The sequence below is a fragment of the Mobula hypostoma genome, chromosome 21 (assembly GCF_963921235.1).
Source record: "Mobula hypostoma chromosome 21, sMobHyp1.1, whole genome shotgun sequence".
Lineage (NCBI taxonomy): Eukaryota > Metazoa > Chordata > Chondrichthyes > Myliobatiformes > Myliobatidae > Mobula > Mobula hypostoma.
The window spans coordinates 17,968,166-17,984,430 of NC_086117.1; the positions used below are offsets into that span (position 1 = coordinate 17,968,166).

The 16,265-nt window shown below is 44.6% G+C and overlaps 1 protein-coding gene across 1 annotated transcript in view; it reads left to right on the plus strand.

Moving 5' to 3' along the window:
* LOC134360080 (hemicentin-1-like) overlaps positions 1-16,265 on the plus strand; it is a 425,813-nt gene that overhangs the window by 135,759 nt on the left and 273,789 nt on the right. The window contains exon 22 of the mRNA XM_063074161.1: positions 308-473. Coding sequence (XP_062930231.1) covers positions 308-473 — 166 coding nt within the window. The remainder of the gene's footprint in view (positions 1-307; positions 474-16,265) is intronic.

Below are 16,265 nucleotides of genomic sequence, written 5' to 3' on the forward strand. Positions count from 1 at the left end.
TCTTGATGAAAGGATCTCAGCCCAAAATGTCGACTGTTTCTTCCTCTCCGTAGATGCTGACTTCCTCCAGTATTTTGTGTGTGTTGCTGCCCAATAATGGATTGGTTTGAGCGAAAAATTCCCAGAAAAAAAATGAATGGAACAAGAAGAAGTGAAAATGTCATAGAGCGGGGTTTCCCAGCCCAGACTCCACAGACCCCTTGTTTAATGGTATTGGTCCATGGTATGAAAAAGGTTGGGAACCCCTGTCATAGAGGTTTAATAATACCGTGACTGTTAATTGTAAATCTTTGATTCTGCTCTGCAGCCAAACCAAGGATCGGTGGAATGAGCCCAGCGGGTGCAGATGGACCAATTGACATCATTGGCACAGCTGGGACAGAGGTGACGTTGCCATGTGAGGTTCAGGGCTCTCCGCCTCCCATCATCAGATGGAAGAAAGACTCCCGACTGGTACCTGTCACGACAGCCAGGTAATGCACCCGCACGGACACTAAGGCTCGTGCCGCCGTACGCCGTGCCTCTCGGTGCCAGTCTCCAGCACTCTGGTGGAGGCTCCTTTTGTAGCTAGTCCATGCATCATGGAAATGCTATAACTGGTCAAGGTTGAGCGGTTTGGCTAATTTCCCGATTCATCAAGCTTATGATGCAGTAAGTGACTGAAATTGCTGATTTTTGCCATAAGTGGGATTGAATTGACTTTATTTCTTACATCCTTCATATACATGAGGTGTAAAAATATTTACATCTCTGTCTAAATGTCTAATGTACAATTTATAGTAATTTGTAATAAGTAGTATGTACAAGAGGGCAGTCAATATAGTATAGAAATACAATTGTATCAGTGTGAATTAATCAGTCTGATGGCCTGGTGGAAGAAGCTGTCCCGGAGCCTGTTGGTCCTGGCTTTTATGCTGCGGTACCGTTTCCCAGATGGTAGCAGCTGGAACAGTTTGTGGTTGGGGTGACTTGGGTCTCCAATGATCCTTCAGGCCCTTTTTACACACCTGTCTCTGTAAATGTCCTGAATAGTGGGAGGTTCACATCTACAGATGTGCTGGGCTGTCCGCACCACTCTCTGCAGAGTTCTGCGATTGAGGGAAGTACGGTTCCCATACCAGTGATGCAGCCAGTCAGGATGCTCTCAATTGTGCCCCTGAAGAAAGGAACTATCCCTTACCCACTGTGTTTTTCTGGAGAACATACCTTGCTCTTGTTGGGAGAAGTTGCTTTGATTTCTGTTTCAGCCTCTTTGGTCCTCATTGAATGAATTGAAATTTGCTGGCGGTTGACCGAGTGCCATGTCAGACGAGCCACTCCAACTCCCGTTCGTTGTCTGGCGCAGCACTGTCAATAAATACAGTATTATAACAATGGCAAGCAACACATACATAACGCTGGAGGAACTCAGCAGGCCAGGCAGCATCTGTGGGAAAGAGTAAACAGTCGATGTAATTTCTTGTGTTTATAAGAATGACAGTTCATCTGATTTCCCCCATCATGAGGGAGGAGCAGTAACTGTTTAATGCTGCACTTCATGCCAACTGAGATTACATGTGCTAGTCTGCATGCAGGCTCCAGTCTCTTTGGGGTACCCCAGGATCAGATCTGTCATCAGGGCCCTATGTCATGACGTTTGCTGTTTTGTACAGGGCAGTACATTAAAAAAATACTGCACAGTAAAAATTGTGTTCATGGGCTCCATGGGTCATTTGGAAGCGTGATGGCGGAGAGGAAGAAATTCTTCCGAAAACAATGAGTGTGCGTCACCAGCCTCCTGTACCTCCTCCCTGATGGTAGTAATGGGAAGAGTGCATGTCCTGGATGGTGAGAGTTCTTAATGATGGATGCCACCTTCCTGAGGCATCGCCTTTTGCAGATAGATAGACATACTTTATTGATCCCGAGGGAAATTAGGTTTCATTACAGCTGCAGCAACCAAGAACAGAGTACAAACATAGCAATACAAAACCACAAACAATCAAATAATAATATGTAAACCATGCCAGACGAAAATAAGTCCAGGACCAGCCCGTTGGCCCAGGGTGTCCGACCCTCCAAGGGAGGAGCTGCAAAGTTTGATGGCCACAGGCAGGAGTAACATCAAGGATGTCCTTGATGATGGGGAGGCCGGTGCCCACGATGGAGCTGAGTCTACAACCCTCTGCAGCTGCTTCCGATCTCGCGCGCTGGTGTCTCCGTGCCAGACAGTGATGGAACCAGTCAGAATGCTTTTCACCGTATATCTGTAGATATTTGCTGGAGTTGAATATTAGTGAGAGAGAGAGAGAGAGAGAGAGAGAGAGAGAGAGAGAGAGAGGAAATGAGAAAGAAAGAGAGAAAAGGGAGATAAAGGTGTGAGCGTGAGTCTTCGAATGGATGTGAGAGAAAGAGTAGAAACAGAGACAAAGGAGCATTGTGTGTGTGTGTGTGTGTGTGTGAGAGAGAGAGAGAATGTTTAGGAGAGGGAGTGCAAGAAAGAAATGCTTGTGATGTGGGGATGTTGCATACCTACGTGCATTGCATGCATACTTGCCTTCAGTAGATAGAAATTACACTGAAATACATGCTGCACCCGAGGGTTAAAGTTGCATTTCTAATACTGCTTGCCCAATCTTGCTTTAATTCCTTTATCGTTTTCTTCCTCGAACTGCACTGACTTTGTGCTGGTGGTGATTGTTCACTCCAGGGGGAAACTTCAAATATACATTCTGAATTCTGACTGATCGTGTTTCATTGTACACCATTAAAATGTGATACACTACATACATGATTTATTCAATGGATGTACATGGGGAGAACCATGAAATGTAACACTGCTATATTGGGATAGATGAAACAGATGCTGGAGCTAAAAAGGCTTCTGGCTCTGAAATTAGGATGTTTGCTGTGTGGAAAGCATCTAACTATTTCAGTATGATTTCTATCCAGTGAAGGCAAATATGCATGCAATGCACACAGCTACGGCAACATCCCCACACCAGAAGCCTTTCTTTCTTGCACTCCCTCTCATACATTCCCTCCCTCCCTCCCCCCCTCTCTCTCTCTCTCTCTCTCTCTCTCTCTCTCTCTCACACAGTCCACACACAACTCTCTCCTGGACTCTTTCCTCCCTTTCTTCCTCTTTGTTTCTCTCTCACTTATTCAATCACACACTCGTTCTCGCACACATCTTTCTCTTGTTCTCCTTTTTTTCATTTTCTTTCTCTCACTCTTTCATTCACACACCGACTTTCACACACACCTTAATTTCTTATTTCTCTCTTTCTCTCATTTTTTCTCTTTCCCTCTCTAATTCACTCAAATACTCAATCTCACACACACCCTCTTTCAAACTTGCTCTCTTCTTCTCAAACACACACACACACCCCTACATAGAACATAGAAATCTACAGCACATTACAGGCCCTTTGGCCCACAATATTATGCTGAAGGTGTAACCGACCCTAGAAACTGCCAAGAATTACCCTACCACATAGTCCTCGATACCTTTTTATCTCCCTCTCCCTCTCCCCCTCTTTCCCCCCTCCCTATCCCTCCCCCTCCCCATCTCTTTCCCCTCCTCTCTCTTTCTCTCCACCCCCCCAACCTTTTTCCCTCCTGTTATCTGGTAGATCTTGCTAGTTTTCTAGACCTTGCAAACTGTCCAGCCAGTGTTTAATTTAAATGGCTCCCAAAATTGGAAGGACGTGGCATTTCATGATGGGGCACTTTTCAGAGAGGGCAATATAGGAAACATAAATGCATTGCCTTTAAGTGAGAGTGTACATTTGCAGCGTGTTTGGATTACATTTCAGTTTCATTATTTGAACCACCCCTTCTCTGCATCCCAGATCTTAACTTGAGAATAGTAGAAATCACCCCATAGTGCCTTATGTTTATGCAATCTGCAGAAGCTGTTATGTTGTTGGTAACGAGCCGTCTTTTCACATTTACAATATGTGCATGCAGTTCAATCTGCCAGCAGGCGCTATTCCCGACATTTCACTCTATTTCTTGCTCCGTGGTGCTCTGTACAAAGGCACTTTATGTCCAGTGAGTAATCGAATGGTGCTACAAAATGGGCAGGGATGTACAAATTTTAATGCAAAGCACGACTTTTAGACTGGCCATGCCAGTATAACCCCTGCGAGACCTTGCCCAGCCTCATCCAGTTTGATGCCCTCTGGCTTGTCGAGCAACTGACCTCCCTCCTCTGGACAATGGTTCAAACCTCTTCAGACTTGCTTCCTGGGATGAACATACTCATCCAGCATGCATCGCTTCATCTGCAGACATTTTCCTTTACCTATCCGTCACCGTTCATCATATCCACTTTTAGAAAACACCAGGTCACAGGAAAGATGCTATGTAAATGCAATTTGGATCTAAGCTTTCTTCTGCCTTATTGAGGTGAATGTAACCACATTTCACCGAACTATAGGTAAAATAGTTATTTAATTTAACTATTTTACATGTTTACTGTAATTCACAGTTTTTTCTCTATTATTATGCATTGTTATGTATTGCATCGTACTGCTGCTGCAAAGTTAACAAACTTCACGACATATTACTTTAGATTAGATTATGAGGACACGCAGTCCTCTTTTATTGTCGTTTAGTAATGCATGCATTAAGAAATGATACAATGTTCCTCCAGTGTGATATCACAGAAACGCAAGACAGATCAAGACTGAAAAACTGACAAAAACCACATAATTATAACATATAGTTACAACAGTGCAAGCAATACCGTAACTTGATAGAAAAACAGACCATGGGCACGGTAAAAAGAGTCTCAAAGTCTCTCGAAAGTCCCAACATCTTATGCAGACGGCAGAAGGAAGAAAACTCTCCCTGCCATGAGCTTCCAGCGCCGCAAACTTGCCGATGCAGCACCCTGGAAGCACCCGACCACAGTCCAACTCTCAATCCGTCCGAAAACTTCGAACCTCCGACACCGAGCACCATCTCTGCCGAGTGCTTCGACCCCAGCCCCGGCTGCCAGCAACAGGAAAAGCCAAGGATTTGGGGCGTTCCCTCTGGGAATTCTCGATCACACAGTAGCAGTGGCAGCGAACCGGGCATTTCAGAAGTTTCTCCAGATGTTCCTCCGTGCTTCTCACGTCTGTCTCCATCAAATCAGGATTGTGCACGGCCCCTATTTAACAAATACAATATCATTTCACCAGAGAGGCCGCGCGCGCTGCATCGCGCCGCCATCTTCTCCTCCCTCCTTTTGCCGGTGATATTAAACCAGACTCTGATGATTGTCCAGCCTCCACCAAGGGTACCACACTTAGCAATCACTTCTGTCAGTGCAAAGTCCACACAGACTTCAAAACAGGTAGATGGATACCAGCCGATATTGGCGCACACCAGAGTCAGAGCTAGGCGCCAACTGTCTTCTGAGGTGGCAGTGGATTTGACCTGACTTGTCTGGTCTGGACGTCCACATCCATCTGGTCCTGCTTGTCTTGTGAAGCATGGGTCTCTTGTTTCTGATTTTGATGATCCATTTATTTCCAGTTCGTTCTGTATGTAGCTGTTGCCCTTGCCTGACTATTCTGATCATATCTCAATTCAAGCTTCACCTTTTGAGCACAAAGATGTCCTGAGGAGACTCAAGTCTCGAAATGGAGTTGAACATGTAATCTCTGGCATAGAGTGGGCCATTGGCGAATTACTCTTAAAGACTGAACTTGTGAGAATCTGGAAGTTGGAAATGAAGTTTTCCTCATTTTTGTGTTGTGGGAGACGAGCTTGGTGAGGTATGGCAAATTAATTCAAGGATTTAGTTGGATTTGAGAATTAAGGAAGGTTGAAATAAGATTTGTGATGCATAGGTAGATACCTTGTTCCTCAGTGGCAACTTCAGGAATGGAGGTGTGTACTGTCCATCTGAAGTTAGAAATGATGTTGCCAGCTCTCCAGGATTTCCTGTTGTCAGAATCTGGTTTGCTATCACTAACACGTCATGAAATTTGTTGTTTTGTAGCAGCAGTACAATACATTACATATAAAATACTATAAATTACAATAAAAAAGTGCAAAAAGAGCAAAATAATGAGGTAGTGTTTATGGATAAACTTATGTTTTATTTAGAGATAAAGCATGGTAGCCTGTCCTTCCAGCCCAATGAGCCCGCACTGCACAATTACACAACTAACCTATTAACCCTCATGTCTTTGGAATGTGGGAGGAAACTGAAGCACCCGGAGGAAATCTACGTGGTCTTGGAGAGAACGCACAAACTCTTCACAGACACAATGGAAATGAACCCGGTTTGCTGGAGCTGCAACAACGGCCGACCCTAATGAACCTCCTGAAGAATTCTAGATGCATTCTTGGAGCAAGTCCACAGGTTTATGAATAAAAAATATGGTTTTTGCTGTAACAATTCTTTTTGCTACTGGTTACGGTAGTAAAGAGCATAAGGTGTTTAACTGGCAGGAAGAGTGCAGGGAATGACACATCACAACCTCCAGGAATATGCCTGGCTCCTGTTGACGAAGGAATCAGAGATTTCTCACTGGTAACAACGGGGAAGGATGTGGGAGCAAACAAAGAGTTGGGCCAGAAGTGACGGCAAAGAGCTGGGGTGGCAGCAGCTTCTATCATGTCCAACGGGAGGTGATGAGGGGGATCGTAGAGTCTGGGTGGTCTGTCAATTCAGGGAGGAGCCCCATACCTGGGCAATGAGTGGCAACATTACCCATGTCTTTAGCTCACCCGGGCTGCGTCAGCACACTGAGCTCAGGGATGATTCATTGCTGGATTCACACCAGATTCCCAGCAACTACGGGGAGGAAAGGGCTGGCTTCCTGGTGCCTCGATTCTCAGCGCAGCAGCGGGAGTGCACGAGATTCTTAAGAACACTTCCTGCTCTCTCCCTTTCGCACTGGTACTTGAACCAAGCGAAGTACCAGCATGAAAGGGAGAGAGAGAAAAAAAAGTACTCGGGACGAAAGAACATCTGCCAATTTAAAGAATCTTGAACGGAACATTTTGTTTTAAGGCAAAATAGCGAGCACAAAGCATATTTGGCTTCAATTAAAAAAATTTAATTCTGTGGCTTTGTTAATGCGAAGAGAGGTTTCCTGTGCAGGCAGAGCTGATGTGGTAATGATCTCTGTTGCCTATATCAGATTGTCAAGCTTGCTTGGATCTTGAAAAATACTCTGTAGCAGTGGAAAATGTTCTTGGCGCATCTGAAGAAGGACAGATGTTTGGGAAGGGACTATCCAACTTGGAACGGATACTCTACTTAAGCTTGCATCTTATTTTATGTGACTTTTGGGAATCATGATAATATGATGCTTCTGTGGGCTGAATTTTTTTCTGGTTAACAACCATGCTATAATTAATAGAGTGATTTGTGTACTTACTAAGGTGCTTGGAAGCAGAGGCATTATTCAAGTTAAGTACTGACTCTTGTCCTGTACAAATTTATTGACAATTTAGGTGATATTTTGTGAAACATCTTGCAGACGTTGAAAACTTGTTGAGATTACATTGAGTATCCTTGTTCTCTTTCTCGGCAGATCATTGCGAAGTCGCGGAACCATTACCCGCTTTGATAAACACTTTTAAACAGATATTTGTTTAAGGATCTCTAGGGAGAATATATGGGTGGTGGGATAGAGACAAGTCTCTGCCAAAGGAGGTATAAGGTGCCTTCTCTCCGCTAGCCTGCAGGTCACCCTTGGGCAAGGTGTAGCACCTGCTTAGCCCCACCGATCACGGTCACATGAAATCATGGGAGCAGGAGGTGTATGGTCGTATGAGCAGTTGGTGCATACCACAGGTCCTGGTTATGAGACCGTGACTGTCAGGCAGACAATCTTTGAAGAGTATTGATAATGTCAGGGGTCAACCAGTCTTGTAAAGACACTGCCCAGAAGAAGGCAATGGCAAACCACTTCTATTGGAAAAATTTACCATGAATGATCACGATCAAAGACCATGATCTCTCATGTCACGCGACACGGAACAGAATGATGATGTCATACGACACGGCACATGATGATGAGGTCATATGACACAGCACATAATGATGATAATGAGTGAGAGTACAAAAAAGTTGCTCTAACATGCTCTAAGCTGATACAGATTTGAAAACAAGGATCACAGAGGCTTTGTAAAGGTATTTTAGAACCTTGATTACTTTGCTTGATTACTCTGCCATTCTGCCACATGATTCCGAAGTGTATTTTCCCAAAGGTTGATATATGGAGTTCAACCCAGAAAAATGCGAACTGATTTACTTTGGAAGGTTGAATCTGAAAGCAGAATGCAAGGTCAATGGTGGGATTCTTTACAGTGTGGGGGAAACTGTGAGGGACCTAGGGGTCCACATCCTTAACTTCAAAGTTGTAACGCAAGTTGAAAGAGTTGTTAGGAAGGCCTATGGTATGAGGATTGAGTTCAAGAGCCATGAGGTAATGTTGCAACTCTAAAGAAGCCTGGTTAGACCACACTTAAAGAGTGTTGTGGTCACCTCATTATAGGAAGGATATGGAAGCTTTAGAGAGGGTGCAGAGGGGATTTACCAGGATGCTGCCTGGATTGGAGAGCGTGTCTTATGAGGATAGGTTGAACGAGCTAGGGCTTTTCTCTTTGGAATGAAGGAGGATGAGAGGTGACTTGACAGAGGTCACAGATTGAGTGGACAACCAGAGTCCTTTTCCTAGTGTGAAAATGGCTAATATGAGGGGCATAATTTTAAGGTGATTGAAGAAAAGTATAGTGGGGGATTGTCAGTGATTCAGGAAAAGCTTCTCCTCTGCCATCCAATTCCTAAATGGACATTGAAGCTTTGGACACTACCTCACTTCTTTTAATATACAGTGTTTCTGTTCTTGCACATTTTTAATAATTAATTTACTTGTTTATTTATTATTATGTTTTATTGTATTTATTATTTTCTCTCTCTCTCTCTCTCTCTCTCTCTCTGCTACATTATGTATTACATTGAACTGCTGCTGGTAAGTTAACAAATTTCACGTCACATGCCGGTGATAATAGACCTGATTCTGATTCTGATCAGCGGTAGGTTTTATACACCGTGCGTGAATTGCACTGCAAAAGGGGCGATGGTAGAGGCAGATACATCAGAATCAGGCAAATGTCATGAAATTTGTTAACTTTACAGCCCCAGTACAATGAAAAACAAAATAAATAAATATAGAGGAAATAAAACAGAATTGCAGTGTATATATATGTCTATTAAATAGCTAAGTTAAATTAAGCTGTGCAAAAACAACAGAAATAAAAAGAAGTGAGGTAGTGTTCATGGGTTCAATGTCCATTCAGGAATTGGATAGCAGAGGGGAAGAAGTTGTTCCTGAATCACTGAGTGTGTGCCTTCAGGATTCTGTATCTCCTTCCCAACGGTAACAATGAGAAGAGGGCACGTCCTGGGTGGTAGGGGTCCTTAATGATGGACGCTGCCTTCCTGAGGCACCGCTCCTTGAAGATGTATTGGATACTATGGAGGCTAGTACCCATGATGGAGCTGACTAATGTTACAAGCTTCTGCAGCTTATTTTGACCTTGTGCAGTAGCCCCCGTACCAGATGATGATGTGGCCAATCAGAATACTCTCCATGGTACATCTGTAGAAGTTTCTGAGTGTTTCAGTTGACAAACCAAATATCCTCGAACTCCTAATGAAATATAGCCGCCTTTATAGCTGCATCAATATGTTGCGTCCACGTTAGATCCTCAGAGATGCTGATGCCCAGGAACTTGAAACTGCCCACTCTCTCCACTTCTGATCCCTCTATGAGGATTGGTGTGTGTTCCCTCATCTTACCCTTTCTGAAGTCTCCAGTCAGGTCTTTGGTCTTGCTGACATTGAGAGCAAGGTTGCTGCTGCGACATTAAGGATATTTAAGAGACTCTTAGATAGGCACATGGATGATAGGAAAGTGGAGGGCTCTCTGCAAAGGAAATGTTAGATTGATCTTAGAGTAGGTTAAAAGGTTGGCATGACATCGTGGGCCGAAGGGCCTGTACTGCACTCTACTGGTCTTTTCATCTCTCCTAACAACGCCTGAAACAAATTGATTGTCTTGATTACCCTGGCTACCTCATCTCAGTCGTACTCGGGCCCTACCCCAGCATTATCATCGCTATGTGCTGTGTCATGTAATGCAGGTGAACGTGGTCTCTTAACCATGATTGTTCTTGGCATATTTTTCTATCTCCTTTGGCAGAGATGTATCTCCACCCACCACCCAATACCCCATACTAGGTTCATTCCAGCATTTCCACCTCTTCTTCAGTAGTGTTTCAACCAGTCACAGTACATCTGTTGGCGATGGTGGCTCATCTTCCTGCTAAGCCCATACAGCTGCACAAGATATATTAACTGGCATCTTTAGGAAGGAGTAGGAATGACTGTGGGCTGGTATTGAAATGGATAAGGACTCCTTCCAATAACTAGAGACGTGCAAGTGTTTGACCGAACAGTGTTGGACAAACCAGTCAAAGCCCTACAGAGAATTGAGGTAAAGCATTGTGTTCAAGTCAATGAAGCATTTGGACAGGCAGAATAATATCATCATAGTTATAATCATTATTATATGTGCTCTTTGTGCTGTGCGTAACTGTTGGTACTATGTTTTGTACCTTGGTCCCAGACGAATGCTGTTCATCTGACTGTATTCATGTGTATGGTTGAAATGACAATTAAACTTGAACTTGAAATAAGAAGAGAATAAGAAATAAGAAGTGCCCCTTCTTTTCTCCTAACCTGTCCATCACCTCCCTCTGGTGCCCCTCCTCCTTCGCTTTCTCCCATGCTGCCGTCCCCCCCTTATCAGATTCCTCCTTCTTCAGCCCTTTACCTCATCTACCTATCTCCTCCGAACTTCTTACTTCAGCCCCTCACTCATCAATCCACATTCCCCCCCACCTGATTTCGTCTGCCACCCTGTAATCCTTCCCGTCCCACTCCACCACCTTCGTATTCTGGCTTCTTCCTCTTTCCTTTCCAGTCCTTATAAGACCCATGCAATATAGCAGCAGAATTAGGCCATTTGGCCCATCAAATCTGTTCTGTCATTTCATCATGGCTGATCCATTTTCCCTCTCCCTGCCTTCTGTCTGTGTCCTTTCATGCCCTGATCAATCAAGGATCAATCAGTGCCTTAAAAATACTTGATGACTTGGCCTCCACAGCCGCCTGTGGCAACGAATTCTACACATTTACCACGCCTTATGAAGGGTCTCAGCCTGAAACCTCGACTGTTTATTCCCCTCCATAGATGCTGCCTGGCTTGCTGAGTTCATCTAGCATTTTTTGTACGTTGCCAAGGAAGTGTAGACTTTGAAAAAGATGGAGGTGAAGTGCAATTGGATGGGGCTGGAGATGGAATGTGAAACGGGTGGAAGAGGTTAAGTTAATGTTAGAAATGTTTTATGAAAAGGACGAGGAGGTGTGATGTAAATCAGGAAGGGGTGGAGGAACATGAGGGAAAAGGTTGTAAGGAGGTAAACAAATAGACCATAAAGAGGTAAGGCAGGAAAACCCTGGGCGAGTGAATGGCGAGGAGGAAAACTAGGTAACTTTACGGACTTCAGGAAGGGTAAGACGAGGGAACACAAACCAATCCTCACAGAGGGATCAGAAGGGGAGAGAGAGAGCAATTTCAAGTCCTTGTGTATCAATATCTCTGAGGACCTAGCCTGGAGGCAAAATATTGATGCAGCTACAGAGAGGGCAAGACAGCGGCTCTATTTCATTCAGAGTTTGAGAAGATTTGGTTTGTCAACTAAAACGCCCAAAAACTTCCACAAATGGACCGTGGAGAGCATTTTAACTGGCTGCATCACTGTCTTGTATGGGGAAGGAAGTGGGGGGCGCTGCTCAGGATTGAAATAAGTTGCAGAAAGTTGTAAAATTAGTCAGCTCTATCATGGGTACTAGCTTCCATAGTATCCAAGACATCATCAAGGAGTGGTGACTTAGGATGGCAGCACCTATCATTAAGAACCCCATCACCCAAGGCATGCCCTCTTCTCATTGTACTGTCAGGTAGGAGGTACAGAAGCCTGAAGGCCCACACTCAGTGATTCAGGAACAGCTCCTTCCCCTCTGCCATCCGATTTCTGAACAGACATTGAACCCATGAACACTACATCACTACATTTTTGACGAAGGGTCTCGGCCCAAAACGTCGACTGTACTTCTTCCTAGAGATGCTGCCTGGCCTGCTGTGTTCACCAGCAACTTTGATGTGTGTCACTACATTTTTATTTCTGTTATTTTGCTCTACTTATTCTAACTTAACTACTTAATAGACATATACTTAACGTAACTCAGTTTTTTTCTCTATATTTATTTATCATGTATTGCATTGTTCCGCTGCTGTAAAGTCCACAAATTCTATGACATATGCCAATGATATTGAACGTGATTCTGAGTCTGAGTCATGAGGCTGGGACGGGAGATGTCAGGGAAAGGGAAAAGAAGACAGATGTGAAGGAGAACAACACCAGGAGAAGAGGAACTGGAATTAGTAAATTGGTCAATTACTCTACTATTATCACATGTACTGAGCTACAGTGAAAAGCTTTATTTTGCATGCAATTATTTTATTACAACAGTTCATTGAGGGGAGAGTGATAGAATAACAATAACAGAACAGTGCAGTGGTTAGTATCCCGGGTTCGATTCCCACTGCTGTCTGTAAGGAGTTTGTACGTTCCCCCCGTGACAATGTGGGTTGCCTTCGGGTGCTCTGGTTTCATCCCACATCTCAAAGACATATAGGCTGATTGGTCAGGTGAGTGTAATTGGGCAGCACAGGCTCGTGCGGCTGGAGCGGCCTGTTGCCGTGCTGTGTCCTTAAATTGAAGGAAAGGAATTAAGGGAATAAAATGTTCCACAGGAAGTGCAGTGCAGTCGGATCATGGTAGATCAATGAGTGAGGAAGAATAAAGGTGAAAGGCAGAGGAGCGTAGGTTGGAAGAGGGAGCAGAGTTGCTGAGGACGGCCCAAGCAGTGAGAAGACACCTTGTGAAAGTGCTTTCAACAATCTTGGGCCTGTTACACTAATCGAGGGAGTGTGAGCACTGAGGAGATCAGTTTAAGCGGGATGCAGCATCATAAGCAGAATAAGATCGCAAACACAAGGAAATCTGCAGATGCTGGAAATTCAAGCAACACACACAAAATGCTGGTGAACGCAGCAGATCAGGCAGCATCTCTAGGAAGAGGTACAGTCGATGTTTCGGGCCGAGACCCTTCGTCAGCACTAACTGAAGGAAGAGCTAGTAAGAGATTTGAAAGTGGGAGGGGGAGATCCGAAATGATAGGAGAAGACAGGAGGGGGAGGGATAAAGCTGAGAGCTGGAAAGTTGATTGGCAAAAGGGATACAAGGCTGGAGAAGGGAGGGGATCATGGGACGGGAGGCCTAGGACGAAAGAAGGGAAAGCGGGATCTCCCAGTGGCCACACATTTTAATTCCATGGTCCATTCCCATTCTGATATGTCTGTCCATGGCCTCCTCTACTGTCAAGATGAAGCCACACTCAGGTTGGAGGAACAACACCTTATATTCCGTCTGGGTAACTTCCAACCTGATGGCATGAACATCGACTTCTCCAACTTCCGTTAATGCCCCTCCTCCCCTTCTTACCCCATCCCTTATTTATTTATTTGTTTGTTTGTTTATTTGTTTATTTATTTTTCCCTCTTTTTTTTCTCTCTTTTTCTCTCTCTGTCCCTCTCACAATAACTCCTTGCCTGTTCTCCATCTTCCTCTGGTGCTCCCCTCCCCTTTTCTTTCTCCCTAGGCCTCCCGTCCCATGATCCTCTCCCTTCTCCAGCTTTGTATCCCTTTTGCCAATCAACTTTCCAGCTCTTGGCTTCATCCCTCCCCCTCCTGTCTTCTCCTATCATTTCGGATCTCCCCCTCCCACTTTCAAATCTCTTATTATCTCTACTTTCAGTTAGTCCTGACATAGGGTCTCGGCCTGGTACACTGGCTGCACTTCTTCCTATGGACGCTGTCTGGCCTGCTGCGTTCACCAGCATTTTGAGTGTGTAGCAGAATAAGATTCTCATTTCGGATGATGAGTTATTGACTGCGGTAGTGCACCAGGCCATCCCGATCACTCAGCGGTCACCATGAATACCCTGAAACACAGCCTGCGATGCAAGTTGTCATGACAGCTGCTGCACAGATTCGACAGCAAACACTGAGGAAGGCTAATGCTTCTCAAATTTTAAACTTGGCCCTGGCCGCTTTCGTTTGTCAGTGGGCTGTAGGTCTGTCATTCATCATCATCTTTGGCGATCTTCCAGCATTCCCATTCCCCCCCGCCCACCCACTTTCCCTTAGTCATTGAGTTCTTTGGTGGCTGGCCACGTGTTGTGACTGTTCTTGCGACTGGCCCATCTCAGCATCTGCTGAGCTTTTTAAGTTCGAGGGGCGTGGAGGCCGATGGCAAATGGCAATCACTTCATCAGGAGAACAGGAAACTGTTGCAAAGGTGACGGACACCTGGCAGACGTCTGAGAGAGCAGCAAACCGGAAGTGTGCCGTGCATGGGGGACATCCTGCAGTGGAACCCAAGACTATCAAATCCAGGGAAATACAATGAAATAAGGGGGAGTTATAACTCAGAATCAGGTTTGTTATTACTGACATATCTCATGAAGTTTGTTGTTTTGCATCAGCAGTACCATGCATGCAATTGCACTAAAAATTTAAAAAAGAAATATATTAAAAAAAGTAGCGCAAAAAGAGAGCCAAAAAAAAGTGAGGTAGCATTCGTGGGTTCATTGTCCACTCAGAGATCTGACAGCAGATGGGAAAAAGCTGCTTCTAAAACACTGAGTGCGTGTCTTCAGTCTCCTGTACCTCCTCCCTGATGGTAATCATGAGGAGAGGCATGTCCCGAATGATAGATGCTTGAAGGTATGGTAGAAGGCCAGGCCACATCCTTGCCAGAATGGTCAGAAACCAGCCAACAGAGGTTCAGCGTAGAACTGCTGAATTTTTTGGAAAACGTTTCCTACGGTGTATTTCTGCTGGATTCTTGCTCTTGTGCATAGTGCAGAACTGAGCGCAAAAATTCTGCAGATGCTGGAAATCCAGAGCAAAACACACTGAAAGCTGGAGGAACTCACCAGGTCAGGCAGCATCCGTGGAGAGGAATAAACACCCAGCACTTCGGGCCAAGACCCTTCAGCGGAACTGCCTGTGTTCTAACTCTTCTGCCAGTTTGGGGTTAGGTTGGCCCCAGCTTAAGAGATTCCCTCTGCTGGCCATAATTAGGTATATCACATTATGAGTGGTATAGGTAGGGTAAATGCAAGCAGACTTTTTCCACTGAAGGTGGGTGAGGCAAGAACTTAGAGGTCCTGGGATAAGGGTGAAAGGTGAAATACTTAAGGCGAGCCTGAGGGGGAACTTCTTCACTCAAAGTGTGGTGTGTGTGGAAGGAGCTGCCAGCGGAGGTAGTGGATGCAGGTTCAACTGCAACATGTAAGAGATGTTTGGATAAGTACATCCGTGTGAGTTACGGATGCCTGGAGGACTATGGTCCAAGTGCAGGCCGATGGGACTAGCCAGAATAACAGATTGCATGAGCCCGATGGGCCAAAGGGCCTGTTTGGGTGATGCATCGATCTGTGACTCTATAAAGCCCTCTTTGCCCGCAGCTGTTTTTAGGAATACTTTGTCACCTACAAACAAACCATTTTATGCACCTGGTTACACCACACAGATTTGAGTTCAAATAAATGACCTTTTTCCATTTCATGTTTAAACCTGATATCCAGGAAAGAACTGAGGACATTCCATAAACAATATTTTTCATTGCTGGTGTCCCATTCCAGTCGTGCCTGCTGAAATCCCACTGGGGAGAAAAATGTAGCGGCCAGTTAATAGAACTGAACACAGAGTTTTAGTCCTCCTGATGTTTAAAGATTCAAAGAACATTTATTATTAAATCATGTATGCGGTATACAGCCCTGAGATTCTCCTTCTCACAGACAGCCACTAAACCAAAAAAAAACATAGAACCCATTCAAAGAAAATATCAAACGCCCAATGTGCAAAAAAAACAAATCACGCAAATGGCAAAAAAAAGTGAGAAACACACAGAATATTAAATATCAAACCCCAGTGTCCTTGAAACAGTCTAGTAGCGTTCAGTTTGGTTCAGTTCAGTTTAGCACTGTGTCGTTCGTTGACTACGGGCTGCAAAGCTAGTCTGCCCCAAGCAAAACTGCACAAAATAGCAATAAAAAAGGGAGTAAGCCACA